Source organism: Eupeodes corollae, chromosome 1 (assembly GCF_945859685.1).
Source record: "Eupeodes corollae chromosome 1, idEupCoro1.1, whole genome shotgun sequence".
Taxonomy (NCBI): domain Eukaryota; kingdom Metazoa; phylum Arthropoda; class Insecta; order Diptera; family Syrphidae; genus Eupeodes; species Eupeodes corollae.
The window spans coordinates 73174965-73190515 of NC_079147.1; the positions used below are offsets into that span (position 1 = coordinate 73174965).

General features: G+C 33.3%; 1 protein-coding gene across 1 annotated transcript; it reads right to left on the reverse strand.

Annotated features, from left to right (window-relative positions):
- Window positions 1–10155: 10155 nt before the first annotated feature.
- LOC129940368 (uncharacterized) lies at window positions 10156–14015 on the reverse strand. The gene is made up of 5 exons (XM_056048687.1): window positions 13710–14015; window positions 12619–12670; window positions 11395–11751; window positions 10623–11120; window positions 10156–10448 (listed from the first exon to the last, which is right to left on the reverse strand). Exons 1-5 carry the CDS (start codon window positions 14013–14015, stop codon window positions 10156–10158), a joined length of 1506 nt encoding a protein of 501 aa, XP_055904662.1.
- Between the last annotated feature and the right edge of the window lie 1536 nt (window positions 14016–15551).

Genomic DNA, 15551 nt, shown 5'->3' on the forward strand with positions numbered 1-15551 from the left:
TATGGAACACAGATTGTGAAAAGGCATTCGATGATGACTCATTTTAATCCAAAACTTCCAATCGTTCTAACGACTGATGCATGCAAACATTCTGTGTCAGGAGTCTTATCACACCGGTTTCCGGATGGGCTCAAACCCGTTGTTTTCATTTCGAGACCCCTATCCAAAAGTGAATTGAATTACTCCGTCATTGAAAAAGAAGCATTAGCCATATTTTTCTCTGTCACTTAATTGAAACAATATTTATTGGAAACATTTTTCATCATCTCAACAGATCATAAACCCCTATTATCTATTTTTGGTGAAACACACGGTGTACCTTTGATGGACGCAGCTCGCATGCAGCGCTGGGCACTGATATTAATTGGTTTCAATTATGAAATTAAATATGTAAAGGGCATCGATAATGAGGCTGACAGTTTATCACTTTTACCTCAGCTATCGTACATTGAAAATTATAATGATGCAAACTACATAGATTTGATTGAAAAGATAATGCATTACCAATAAATTTTAAAAATATTGCCATTGAAATGAGACGCTATCGAAAGCACCACTATTGACAAATTGGATTCCAATGTTGATGTGTTCAAAAGCAAATCGCTTGAACTTACCGTCCAATTTGAATGTATCATGTGGGGGTTTCGAACGGTTGTGCCAACAAAACTTCGGCAATGTATTCTTAACGAATTACATGCATTCTATATGGGAGTAGTCAAAACCAAATCATTGGCAAGATCATACGTATGGTGGCCAAAACTTGATTCTGAAATTGAAAATTTAATAAAAAAAAAATTATTCCGTGTCAAAAATTGTAGGCAAGTGCACCCAAAGCCGAGCTAATACCATGGGTACCAACACTATCAGTTTGGAGTCGAATTCATATCGACTTTGCTGGACCAAAGCTCAACAATTATTTTTTAATCGTGGTAAATTCAGAGACGAAATGGGACGAAGTTTTTAAAACAAAAATAATCACGTCTGCGTATACTATTGGTAAATTGCGCGAGTTGATTAGACGCTATGGAATTCCAGAAAAAATTTTTAAAAATTGCAATGGAACTCTATTCAAGTCTGCCGACTTCAATGACATTACCACACGTAATAATATTGAACACATTTTCACTTTCCTTGGTCATGCCGCAACAAATGGCCAGGCTGAGAATTTTGTGAAAACGTACAAAAAGTAATTCATTGCTAGTGTAAACAGTGCAAAGTCAAAGAATTCATCGCATAATATGGACACGATTATAAATCGAGTTTTGCTCGATTATCGTAACACAATCCACTGTACAACAAATGAAACACCAGCGAAATTATTTTTTCGCCGCACTTTGCGTACTCGTTTCAGTAATTTGCGACCACCAACCGTTAGTGATGTAGTTGAAAGCAAGCAAAACACCAAGTAAAACATTTCAAAGGCAAACGAAATGTAACTTTTAATAAAGGTCAAAAAGTCATGATTATAGAAATAAACGAAAAATGGGTCCACGTACGTATACTTGTGTCTACACACACAAAAATTAAGAAAAAAGAGGCTGGGATGTGACCCACACTAGGGTGTCACTTATTTTCCAACAATTTTTTTTTCTTACGCACACGGCATAATTTTGTTCGTTAGAGCTTAAAACCGTTGTAAACAAATTTTTGCATCATTTGAAATTCATTTCTATACCCGACTTTCAATCAAAGTATGCCATGCAGTTTATGTAGGGAAATAGCGTATGTCCCAAAATATTTGCTATTTTATATTTGTAAAATTAAATTTTTAGAAGATGGCAAAGCAAGTAAGAATGAGAAGTGCTAAATTTATTTTTTTAGTGGGAAATATAAACCACCAAATAACAGGTGCTAAACTTCCATCAAAACGGCAAGTTTTAGAAGTTTTATGTTATAATATTCGGGAAGTTAAGCTAACTGTGAGTGAAAGTTCAAACCTCGTTATTCGTGAGTGCTTAATTTTTTGGGAAAAGGCAAGAATACCCACAAAGGCACTTCCTCATTGTGTAAAAAAACTTGTGAAACTGTATGAGGTGTGGAAAGACCTGCAAAAAAATTCAAAGAAAACTCAGGATATATTCAAACGAAGGGAAGAGGAGTTTCAAAGTGATCTGGATAATCTGTTTGATTTAGCACATGCCGATGCATTGGTGAAAATCAAAATTGAAGAAGATAAAATGTTTTTACTGCGTCAGAGGGAACCAGGAAGACCAGGTTGCCTAATTGGCGTCGACAAAAAAATGATGGAAAAGGAAGAAAGGGCTAAACAAAGAATATTACAAGAGGAAAACAGATTACGAAAGTCGACAATACCATCTAGCTCTACGGCTTCAACAGGGTGTTTACTGTACCAACAACTTGGCGATGATACCGATACGACGTCCATTAGTTCTGAAGGCCATATAGAACATCCGCCAACAACAATTGAAACAGAAACAGTACAATCTGAAATTTTGAAAAAAAGAGGAAGAAAAGAATTTCTCAGTGCTAAGCTAGTATCAGTCCTAGACAGATGCCAATTAAGCATTCGAGATTCTGTTTATATTCTTCAGGCTACAGTAGAAGCCCTCGGACTAAACGTTGAAGATTTTCCAATCAATAAATCCTCAATTCAACGTGTTCGGACGCAGATGAGAAAAAAAAGAGCTGCATCTATAAAAACTGATTTCGGAAATGATGTTCCTGAAGTTGTTACTGTTCACTGGGATGGAAAATTACTACCTGGGCTTACCGTAAGAGCTTGCAAAGAAGAACGACTTCCTATCGTTATAACGTTTGGTAGTAAGGAACAACTCCTTTCTGTTCCTAAGCTTGAAAATTCTTCTGGAAAAGAACAATCTGCAGCTGTTTATCGAGCAATAAGTGATTGGAACCTTGAAAGTAATGTACAGATAATGTGTTGTGATACAACAGCATCAAATACCGGACGCTTCAATGGTGCGTGTGTGCTTTTAGAGCAGATACTTAAAGGGAATTGTTACTTTTTGGGTGTCGACATCACATTTATGAACTTGTTTTAAAAGGCTTATTTGAAACTAAAATTCGGCAGGTAACAATAAGCCCAGACATTCCCCTTTTTAAAAAGTTTCGAGACAATTGGAAAAATATCGATTCTTCTACTGTTCAAACTTGCAGTGAGACTAAAAGAAAGCATTTCCGAGAAACAACAATAAACGAATTATTTGGTTTTTATTCTGCTGAACTGCAGAAAACAATAGTGAGAGATGACTACCGCGAGCTTATTGAGCTTTCTGTCATATTTTTGGGAGGAAATAGTAACAAAGAATTTAAGATCCGACCACCAGGTGCAATGCATCAAGCAAGATGGATGGCAAGAGCAATTTATTCACTGAAAATATATTTATTGCAGTCCCAGCTTAAATTAAGCAAGCAGGAAAGGGAAGGGCTTGAAGATATTTGTTTTTTTATTACCACCACTTACGTTCGACCATGGCTTGGGTGCAATTTGGCTGTAAAGGCCCCATTTCAAGACTTGGGTTTTATAAAAGCCTTAAAAAACTACGAACGTATCGCTTCGGCAATTTCAAGTGCAGCCTTAAATAAATTTTGTCAGCATTTATACTATTTTACCAAAGAAACAGTACTTCTATCCCTTTTCGATGACAATGTTGATGTTGAAACAAAAACAAGGATGGTTAACAATTTAACGAATGATGGTTCTTTAGATAGCTTTAAAAGATATGTTCCTTCAAAGGATGAACTGCGATGTTCATTATATGGTATTTTTCCTTAAAACTTTTGCATTAAATAAAGTTTTTAAAACAAAATTTCAATTTTATTCTAGATAAAACCCTCGAGCAATTTGTGACCGTCAAGAGTAAAAATTTGTTTTCTCGGTTAAAAATAAATGACTCTTTCCTTGAATTGGAACCTTCTGAATGGGAAGAAAATAGTTCATACTCACAAGCGAAACTTAAAGTTCTAAAACTGAGAGCTGTGAATGATACAGCAGAAAGGGCGGTTAAGCTGGTTCAAGACTTTCATGGACTTATTACAGCGGATGAAGAACAGAAGCAGTTCCTTTTACAATGTGTGCAGGAGCATAGAAAATTGTATCCTGACTGCAAAAAGGAAATATTAAAAAGAGGCTGGGATGCGACCCACACTGATAACTTCCCATCCCGTCTGTCGATTTGTCTTGCTTAAAGGTTTGTCTATATGTACTCGTATCAATTTTTACCAAATTTGCGAACTATATTTTGTAGATTTTATTTTGTATGAAAAACCGGACTGTTGGATTTTTATATAAAAATCATTAAATATTAAAAACAATATTTTCTGTAAAATAAATAAGTTTAAAGCCAATATCTAAAATTTTTGAAAAGATATTTGAGTCGAAAATCAATTTTTACAAACATTTATACATTTTTTTTAGGTTTTTATTTTTTGTAAAAAACTGTCAATTCGATTTTTTTCAAAATTTTACTGAATGTTGAAAACAATATTTCTTATAAGATAAAATTAGTTTGAAGCCAATGTTTCAAAGTTTTGAAAAGATATTTGAGTCGATATTCAATTTTTACCAACTTTTGTTATTTTTTTTTTCGGTTTTCAATTTTTTGTAAAAAAACTGTCAATTCGATTTTTTTCAAAATTTTATCAGATTTCAAAAACATTGTTCTCCGTTGCTCAAAATTGTTTTGGAGATGAAATTATATTTTAGTCGTTAAATTTTGGAGGTGACAAATTTTTTTTTTCAGTTTTTTTGATTTAAAAAAAAACCGTTAGATAGATTTTTTTCAAAAAATATACTTCTTTGAGATCACGTTACAATTTATTATATAAAATTTAATTCAAGTCATTAGTGTTTCTGGTTCGTAAGATATTCAGGGTTAACCAATATTTTCACCTTTTTTTGAAACTGCTGTGGTAAAAAACCACCCACGCAAATTTCTTGAGAGCCCTTTCTGCATCTTTCTGCCTTATTATCTGTATAACAAAATTTATTTAAAGTCGATATCTCTTCTGGTTATCGAGCTATGGACAACGAAAAAAACGTCGCGAACGTACGGACGTACGAACGTACGTACACACGCACGCACAGACATCTTTCTAAAAATCTTTTATTTCGACTCTATTGACCTTGAAACGTCGAGAAATGTCAAAATTTTCAATTTGACAAATCGGACCCATTACAATAACTTCCTATGGGAAGTTAAATAGGAAACTGAATAAAGACAAAAAAATCAATGAACGCTCAAAATACTATCCATACTATCTTTGAAGTCAAGTCGGGTAGGGTTCCTATAGTGCTACGAAGCTAAGATTTTGTGTATAAGTAGATCTAGGAGGTACGAACAAAAGGAGAGAGTGTGCGTTCCAAAAAAGTAAAAAAATAAAAAAAAAAATCATATAAGGGACACCCTAACCCACACTGATAACTTCCCATCCCGTCTGTCGATTTGTCTTGCTTCAAAGTTTGTCTATATGTACTCGTACCAATTTTTACCAAATTTGCGTACTATTTTTTGTAGATTTTTTTTAATGAAAAAACGGACTGTTGGATTTTTATATACAAATTACTGAATATTGAAAACAATATTTTCTGTGAAATAAAATATGTTTGAAGCCAATATTTTTTAATTTTTGAAAAGCTATTTAAATTGAAAGTAAATTTTTACCAAGTATTAGAATTGTTTTTTTAAGAGTTTTATTTTTTGTAAAAAAACTGTCAATTCGATATTTTTCAAAATTTTATCAAATATTGAAAACAATATTTCTTATAAGATAAAATTAGTTTGAAGCCAATATTTCAATTTTTTGAAAAGATATTTGAGTCAAATATCAATTGGTAAATTTTTTTTAGGTTTTTAATTTTTTGCACAAAAACTGTCAATTCGATTTTTTTCAAAATTTTATTGAATGTTGACAACAATATTTGTTGAAAGATAAAAGTTGTTAAAAGCCAATATTTACAATTTTTTGAAAAGATATTTGAGTCGAAAATCAATTTTTACAAACTTTTATAAATTTTTTTTAGGTTTTTATTTTTTTGTAAAAAAACTGTGAATTCGATTTTTTTTTAAACTTTAACTGAATGTTGACAACAAGATTTTTTGAAAGATAAAAGTAAATCAAAGCCAATATCTCAAAGTTTTGAAAAGATATTTGAGTCGAAAATCAATTTTTACCAACTTTTCATAATTTTTTTAGGTTTTTATTTTTTGTAAAAAAACTGTCAATTCGATTTTTCTCAAAATTTTTAAAATGTTGAAAACAACATTCTTTATAAGATAAAATAAGTTTGAATCCTAAATTTTAAGTTTTTGAAAAGATATTTGAATCGATATTCAATTTTTACCAACTTTGAGTAATGTTTTTTTTAGATTTTTATTTTTTATAAGAAAACTGTCAATTAGATTTTTCTCAAAATTTTATCAGATATCAAAAACATTATTATTCGTTGCACAAAATTGTTTTGGAGATGAAATCATATTTCAGTCGAAAAATTTTGGAGGTGACAAATTTTTTTTTTTCAGTTTTATTGATTTATAAAAAAACCGTTATATTGATTTCAAAAAATATACTTGTTTGGTATCACGTTACAATATATTATATAAAATTTAATTCAAGTCTCTAGCGTTTTTGGTTCGTAAGATATTTAGGGTTAACCAAAATTTTCACCTTTTTTTCAAACTGCTATGGTAAAAAAACCACCCACGCAATTTTCTTGAGAGCCCTTTCTGCATCTTTCTGCCTTATTATCTGTATAACAAAATTTATTTTAAATCGATATCTCTTCTGGTTCTTGAGCTATGGACGACGAAAAAAACGTCGCGAAAGTATGACCATACGTACATACGCTCGCACAGACATTTTTCTAAAAATCTTTTATTTCGACTCTAGTGACCTTGAAACGTCGAGAAATGTCAAAATTTTCAATTTGACAAATCGGACCCATTACAATAACTTCCTATGGGAAGTTAAAAATCTTCATTTGGATCAAATTCGTGATCAATCTACGAAGATGTTAAGGCAAATGCGATTGTGATCAGTGTTTCTGATGAAGGTTCAGGTAATGAATTGCAATCGTCACCATCATCTAACAACGATTCTAAGGCTAATGATCCGGACTGGATTCCAAATGCAATTAGAATCAATTCGGATTCGGACAATCATGAAAGACAAAGAAAATTGCGCTCGTACAGAAATCGTTAAGTTAGTTTAAAGTCTTTGTAATTGCTTGTTTGCCATAGAAATATGAATGATTAATTTACTTTTGATTCAAATTTTATTTCATTCACAAATTCAATTTTATAGATATTACTAGCAGACCAGACCACGCGTTGCTGTGGCTGAGTTATTAAGGAAGGACTTAATAGACAAAATTGAACACTAATTTACATAACATCTTTAATTTTATTTTATTAATAAATACTATGCTTAACATAAATTAAATAAAATCACAGTTAAAGTTTACTGAAGTGCTAATCGATGAACAATATTTTTAGTCAGCCTGTCTTTTGTCAACACAAATAAACTCGATGGTCTCCCTACACGTGAACAGGCCACGTATAATTGCCCATGAGAGAAACAAATAGACATTGTTTGTCCTTGTGATTTGTTAATAGTTATCGCGAAAGCTAAACAGATAGTAAATTGCAGTCTTTTGAAAGGTATTGGAGAATCTGACGGTATCATTGGAATGCGTGGTAACAGAACAATTTCTCCTTGAAACTTTAGTGCCAAAATAGTTGCTTCGAGAACATTTCCGGTGATTTTTGTGATTACCAAACGTGTACCGTTCCATAGTTTAGGGGGGTTCAAATTACGCAGAAGAATAATCGGTGATCCAATTTTTAACCGAAGATTGTGTTAAGCACTCCTGATATGTCTAAAGAATTCTAAAATTCAATTGGAAAATTCATTGCCTCGTCTTCATCGACAGTAGCGTCGATTGACTTAAACGACATTATATCGCCTGGTAATAATTGTTGTATCTGGTAGTTAATAAGGTCTACATCAACATTTTTTGCTGCCAAAATAGCACGATTACTGAGCCAATTGTGATTTAGATAGTTATTTATTATATCTGGGAAGACACTCTCGATCAGATCATTTTAGTTTCACCAACAATACAGAAATTGTCTGGAAATCTTATGCAATGGGTATCTTGATTAAATTCCACTTCACCGTTTCCAATATCTAATAGTTGCTGAGAAAATACTCGTGCTGTCGGATCATTTTGGAGTTGTACTCGCAAGCTTTTTGTTAACCTTAGTGTTTCGACGTTTCTCCATTAAAATGATTGTTTTAAACATGCATTGATTTCATCAGCAAAAGTAGAGCGAGGAATCACTGGCAATATTTGCCAAAAATCACAAGATATAGTAGAATAGCTCCACCAAAAAGTCTGTCATTACTGTTTAAATCCTTCAAAGTTCTATTTAATGTTTCGAGTGAATGTTGATGAGCCATGGTACACTCATCCCACACATAGTATTTGGATTTTTATGGACATCTAGTGGTAACTTAAAAGCAGAATGTGCTGTTCGACCACCATCTTACAAAGTAGCAGCTATGCCTGACGATGCAATTGCTAGTGCAATTTTCTTTTTTGACTGTACTTTCGCAAGGATCAACGATATCAAAAATGTTTTACCGGTTCCACCTGGTGCATCCAAGAAAAAGAAACCACTTTGTTTAGCATCAACAGCCAACATAATCCGATTGTATGCATTTTTTTGTTCGTCAGTTAATAATGGTTCATTATTAGCAACAATTGCACATAAATCAAGATTATTAAATTTTTCTTCTCGCTGCAAATCGCTATTCACTAAGTCTATAGCTGGACGATTAGGTGATGGCATACCATAATGACTAAGTGATGAATTTGAAATCATAATACATAAGTTTTCAATTAATATCAATGCCTCATTATACATATCTGGTGAGAAATCTAGATTTGGACATTGGTTTGTTTGTTTAAGTCGGTATAGTATATCTTCAGTCATGTAGTTTTTATATTTTTCCCACAGTATAGATGACTGTGTTGGAAAACATGTCGTCAAGATGATGGCAAATAGTTGACGAATACAACTTGGCGACGACGTTAAAGCTGCATCAGCAAGTGTCAGATCCCAATGATTGTAATCTTCTAAAAGTTGCAACTCACCACATGCATCTTGATACGTACTGAACACTCGACCATTAACTTTTCGTAAAAATTGGAAAGAGATTGGTTCAGGAACATTACCCAACAACAAACGCAAAAAGAAGCATTCACGTTGTTTTGGATGTACTGTATAAAGTCGCCCCAGTGTCTTAGCTTTAAATATACCTGCTATAGAAGGATGTGGTTCTCCTTTTTTACGTGGCTCCCATTTTTTAGTTGACATGTTCCATGTAAAATAGCATGGAATATCGGTATACATTAATGTTCAGTTTTTTGACAAAGTGAGAAAAATCCAGTTAACGTCGTTTTTGGTGGTTCAAATGCTCTTTGAAAAACATTCTCTTCAGTGAAATACACACGTTGACCATTTTCAAGATGCACTGCAAGATGTTGGATAGATGGTTCTTTGTGGTGTATGGGAAAAATAAGTATACGCCAGATAGCTTCGTTGCTGCTAATGTATCTGCCCATTTGGTATCGTGCTATTTCGTCATTTTCATATATGTTTTGTACTCCAAACATGGCTAAATCACTGACCTTATTGACGTACTTGCAAATGTACTTAATGCATTTAATTGAACTACAAAGCTCAACATTAATATGAGCCTTGTATGTTTTTGAGAGCAGTGGTGAGTACGGTACCACCTATTGATTGTCAATTTCTAATTGGTTAGAATTTGACGTTTTTAAGTAATAGTATCATTCGTGAATTTCTTAGGATTTTTTTTTTACATTTCCCGTTTTCCATGCATGGCGATGTCATATTAAAAGCACCACACGGCCCGTGAGTCATGTGACTTGTAACAATGTCAAATAATTCTTGATCAATTGATGAATCTGGAATTTCGGCTGAAATAATTTTATCAATTTCTTCTGGACGAATTTTAACATCAAGCCAAATTAAAATGTGAGCATGAGGTAAGCCTCGCTTTTGCCACTCAATTGAATACAACCAACAACACGTTTTGCCAAAGACAGAATATTTTACAATAAAATCAATTAAGGATTTTAATTTTTGTTTAAACACTTGTGCAGTAATGTCGTGACGATGTATCGACTGTTGACCTGGTAATAATAAAGTTTGTATTTCCTCCCAATGGATTGCACGTAAATGTTATAAACAAATCTGGACACCCGTAATAACGGACATAAGTCATCGCGTCCTGAATGTATTCTTGCAGGTTTCGTGGATTACCGATGTAGCTTGAAGGTAAAATAACTGCACTGCCGATTTCATTGGTGTTTAAGTTTCCATCGATGTTTCCAACAACAGCATCTCGTAAGTGGATGTATTCCTCTGATAGTAATTTAGCTTGGTTGAACCGAATAAATCGCAAACATTAGCTTTCAATCTTAGCAAACATATCTACGACGTATTGATGATACAACTGACGATATCGAAGAATATAATTGTCCTGATTATGTCTAATCATTAATCGATGCGCGTAGTAATTCATTGAACTAACTTTTTTACTTAATTCATTACCATTGATTGGATCACACTGTTTGATATTGATGTGATATTCATCTTGTCCTTGCCAGAATATCAATGGGTACTGGAGTGCGTCGTACAAACGGTGTATATCTGAAATTTTACTCACTGTATTATCTCGATGTGTAATTTTAATAGATCTGTTGTCAACTGGATCACCGACCATAATAATAGCAACTTCATCTGCGGTTGTCGCATTGAATCTGCCAGCGTGCTCTCCTGATGGTACTTTGTCAGCTTTGATGACATTTTGATAATTGTCATTTTTCAATTGTGGTGATACTCTTTTGAACAGTTGAACCAGATGAATACGGTTCTCTAAAAATATTTCCAACAATACTACAATTGCTCTCTCTTCTGCTTGTTCAATAAAATTATACTGGCATCGAGTTGTCACACGTTCTTCACAACTGCCCATGAAGTAGATTTGGAGAAATTTTGGATCTTCATTTGGCATTGGCATCAATGATCCAATTTTATGGTACATTTGGCCTTGTATTTTAAATGTTGTTTCAAAATTACGACCATCAGATGAGAGATCGCAAATTTTAGATGCTCCAAATGATTTCATTTGAAAGCAAGAATTAAACTTTCGTGTCTTACGCAAAAATAATTTTGAATCATTTGAAATGCCAGAAGTGATTTCAATGGTTCAGGTGGAGTAGGAAGTAATGGCAATACAACTTTTCCGGATCACAACACATGCCAGGTGTTTCATTGCGAAATTTTAACGCTTGGCATTACTTACATATTTTGTCCATCTCACCTATGGTAACTTTGGGATCAGCTGAGTAATTAATGTCTGGTGCATAATTAAACGCCAGACGAATAATTGATTCTCGTGTTAATGCACGGCTGGTCCGTTGACTTTCTCGGTTTCGTTGTCTAAATGAATCTATGTGTTGTTCACGTGCCGTTCTTGTTCTTGATAAATAGTCTTGTAGATGATTATCATGTTGTTGCATTGATCCATGTGCACGAATATCTGCTATATGGATTCTTCGAGCTGCATTTCTTTCTTCTCTTTGTTCAACTGATTCGTGTGCTCTTTCAAGACGTCGATGTCGAGCTTTTTTGCTACGGGCATTGTGGAGGTTAGTTAGATTTTTTTGGTGGCATTGTACTGAGAATAGGGATTTTTAGTTAATATTCAATCAAAATAAAAAAAATTATACAATTTTGCAGTCAAGATAACCCTGTTTAAAAATATTGATTGGTGAAATATTTGTCTCCTTGAAGAACAAAAACAGAATAATAAAAATTTTATTTCAAAGTCAAAATATATTTAAGAAAACATAATGATCATATATAATTAGAACAGTAGATTTTATATAAAGTATTTTTCATTTGCAACGTATATGTAAACAATTTAGACCATTACTCGAAATATAAACTATCCTATATCTTAAGTTAGACCAAATTACACATAAAATGCCAACTTTCAACAAAATCGGTTGACTTGGTGAAGAGTTCACTGGGAACATACATAATGACACTGGATTTTTATATATTAATGCAACATATATATAATTTAGACCATTAATCGAAATATAAACTATCCTATATCTTAAGTTAGACCAAATTACACATAAAATGCCAACTTTCGTCAAAATCGGTTGACTTGGTGAAGAGTTCACTGGGAACATACATATGACACTGGATTTTTATAGATATTATAATTATAATGATTCAGTTAATTTTTATATTTTTTATTAGATTATTCCATTGCATTTTCATGAGATGTACATAAAGCAAACACATAGTTTTCAGTAGCTTCACTGAATACTTCATTATTCTTAATACAATTCTATTCTATTCGCATACTTTGAACTATAATCAAGTCTTTTCTTTATTCAATACATTACAAGAATGAATTCAGCAAAATACAGAACAATTTTTCACTATCAAAAATAAGTGTAAATATTATCTTTAGAAGTTCCCTACTAAATTAAAAAAATAAAATTACTAAATGTGCCATGAAAGGTTTTACCACTGCCGTCATTGAAAACTTTCAAACGTTCATTTATAAACGAACGACCAAACTGTGAATGATAAAACATTCAATAAAAATAACACTTTTATCATGTTGAAGTTCACATACGAAGAGCATTTGCAAATAATTAAATTTTACTACCAAAATTTCGAGTCGGTGCCGTCAGCTTAAAGACAAAATTGTTTGCTTAAAAGCTCCGCCAATAGGCGCTATTTAATACAGGGTGGGCCGTAAATAAGTGCACGTAAATAAGTGCACTTAAAAATGAAATATTTATTTTAAATTATACAAAACGAAATGAATTTTTATTTTTTAAAAATTAAATCATCCAAATATTGTCCATTTCGCCTAAAGCACTCTTCCAATCTGACTCTGAGATTTTGGAACACTTTTGTCAAAAGTTGCGGAGTGATTAAGCGGATTTCTTCTTCAATGTTCGCTTTTAATTCAGCCGTCGTTGAAGGATTATTAGAGTACATTTTACTCTTGAGGTAGCCCCATAAAAAGAAATCCGGTGGCGTTAAGTCAGGGCTCCTGGGTGGCCAAGCAATATCACCCCTTCTCGATATCAACGTTCGAGGAAACATTTCTCTAACGACCTCCAGAGAGTCGTTACTTGTATGGCAGGTAGCGCCATCTTGCTGGAACCAGGTGTGAATAGTGTAACCACTCAATTCTTACAGTTTTGGAGCTAAAAACTCTCTAAGCATCGAAACATAACGCTCTGAATTAACAGTAACATTACGCCCGTATCGAACTTCATAAAAATACGGCCCTATGATCCCCCACTTGGCTATTCCGGCCCAAACGGTCACTTTGGGAAAGTGTAACGGTCGTCCATGTTTTAAGCGTGGATTTTCTGTTTCCCAGTATAGACAATTTTGTCGATTAATAAATCCGTTGACATGAAAATGAGCTTCGTCTGAGAAGATAATGTTATTGAAGTGAGGGAATCTCCGTAACATTTCTGTTGAGAAATTGAACCGTAAAACAAAATCGGATTCTTTCAAATCTTGGACAATCTTAATTTTGTAAGGGTATAACTTCAAATCATCCCGTAAAATGCGATGTAGAGTCGTTCTGGGTACTCCCAGGGCCGCAGCGCGTTTCCGTGTAGAGCTTCTTGGATCCTCGCGCACAGAAGCTTGTACGCGTTCAATTGTTTTTGCAGTCCGCATGGAACGTGGGCGTCCTGTAGGTCGAAGTTTTTGCTTTGATCCCGTTGCCTCGAATGTTACGATCCATTTTTTGATTACATTCGTACTTGGACACTCGGTGATGTTGCGTAATCCAAACTTTACCCGAAAAAGCCGACGAACAGTCACGTATGAGCGATTGTTTTCATAAAAGGCGCGAACGCAGAAAGCTCGCTGCTCTCCCATGAACGGACTCATTGCGACTAAAAATTTAGATCTCGAGCTGCAAGGAGATACCATCCCCGCGCGTCTCGGTTATTTCGTTCGGGAGTTAGAGCGAGACAAAAAGTGCACTTATTAACGGCCCACCCTGTATTTAAATCACCATACTCTAAATAATGTATGTTTTATGATCTGATAAAATTCCCCCAAAACATTTTAAATTATTAAAAATAAACCATAAATTCCTTATTTCATGATGGTTTTACTTCAATTACGAGTTTTTGACAAATTGTTGCATAATATTGTGCCATTACATATTACACAGCCAAGACGTACTTAAAATAAATGTTCATATTCCCTTCAGTTGAATGTGAAGTGAATATCACTCCCTAAGCTATCTCACATGAGTAGGAAAAATTATGAAGTGATAAGAAAATTCATAAGAGTATAATTCATTCCGCATTCATGCAATCAATCGATATTAATGTTGTGGAGCTAAATATTGAAACCATAGTCTTAGACGCTAAGTATACAATTTACAAAGTTTCCTCACATTCCTCTCACCAAAAATGATTAATAGCTTCGAGTCCTGTGAGAAGATAAAATGTAACGTACACATTTCTATTTAGTTGAGCCCACACCCACACCAACATTAGAAGCGTGTCACAATTTTCCTAAAGTTCCTAAGCATTATTAGATACGTATAGAGACGATGGATTTTTGGTGATAAATTCAAATGATGATACACTTTTATTTTTAGCTTTTAAGGAAGGAAGGTCTAAAGGAATTCAGTGTCATTTTCCAACCCCCCTTGTATACAAATTGAATACAATACCCACATAAAAGAACAACATTAATTTTGTAAGACGTTTTGTTTCCTATCAACTCAAATTTCGAAGCTATAATTGGATACATTTTCAGTGATATAATTTTGATGGTTGAAACCTGTATCTTGGTAATTGATGTTGGTTGTACCTGGAGATGCACCCGGAAACAATTTACCATATAATCTACGCCTTATTGTCATATCTTATTGAAACTTTGTACATCCCATAAACTTATAGATAATTTATTAAGTGACAGCTAGAAAGCATTCCATTATAGCTAAGCGTAGTGTGTGTCGTATGTCGCTAATGTGACAGTCATTAGTGTAACTACTTAATTTCTTTTTATCTTTCGCTCTCTATAAAATGACATTTTACACACATTCTATAGTATCCTTCTAAAGGACGATATAGTAAAATCAATAGGTACCTTATAATCATATCTATACAGACAGAGGCTACCATTAATGGCAGTTTTACTTTTATCAGTAAAGTTCCCATGAAATGTTGAGTTCTTTTTAAAGTTATTAAATATTTAAGTGAAATTAATTGTATTTTAAAAGTTTTTGCTATTAAAACGTTTAATGATAATTGCTGAAGAACAATAAAAGTGACATTTAATGAGAGAAGTTGTTCTCTTCCGCTTTGTTTTTAAGTCATACAAAACTTGATAGAAATCAATTAGGTAGAAAAAACTGTCCTTATATAGGTCTTATTTTGGTATTGTAAGCGTTGTTTAGGCTAATTA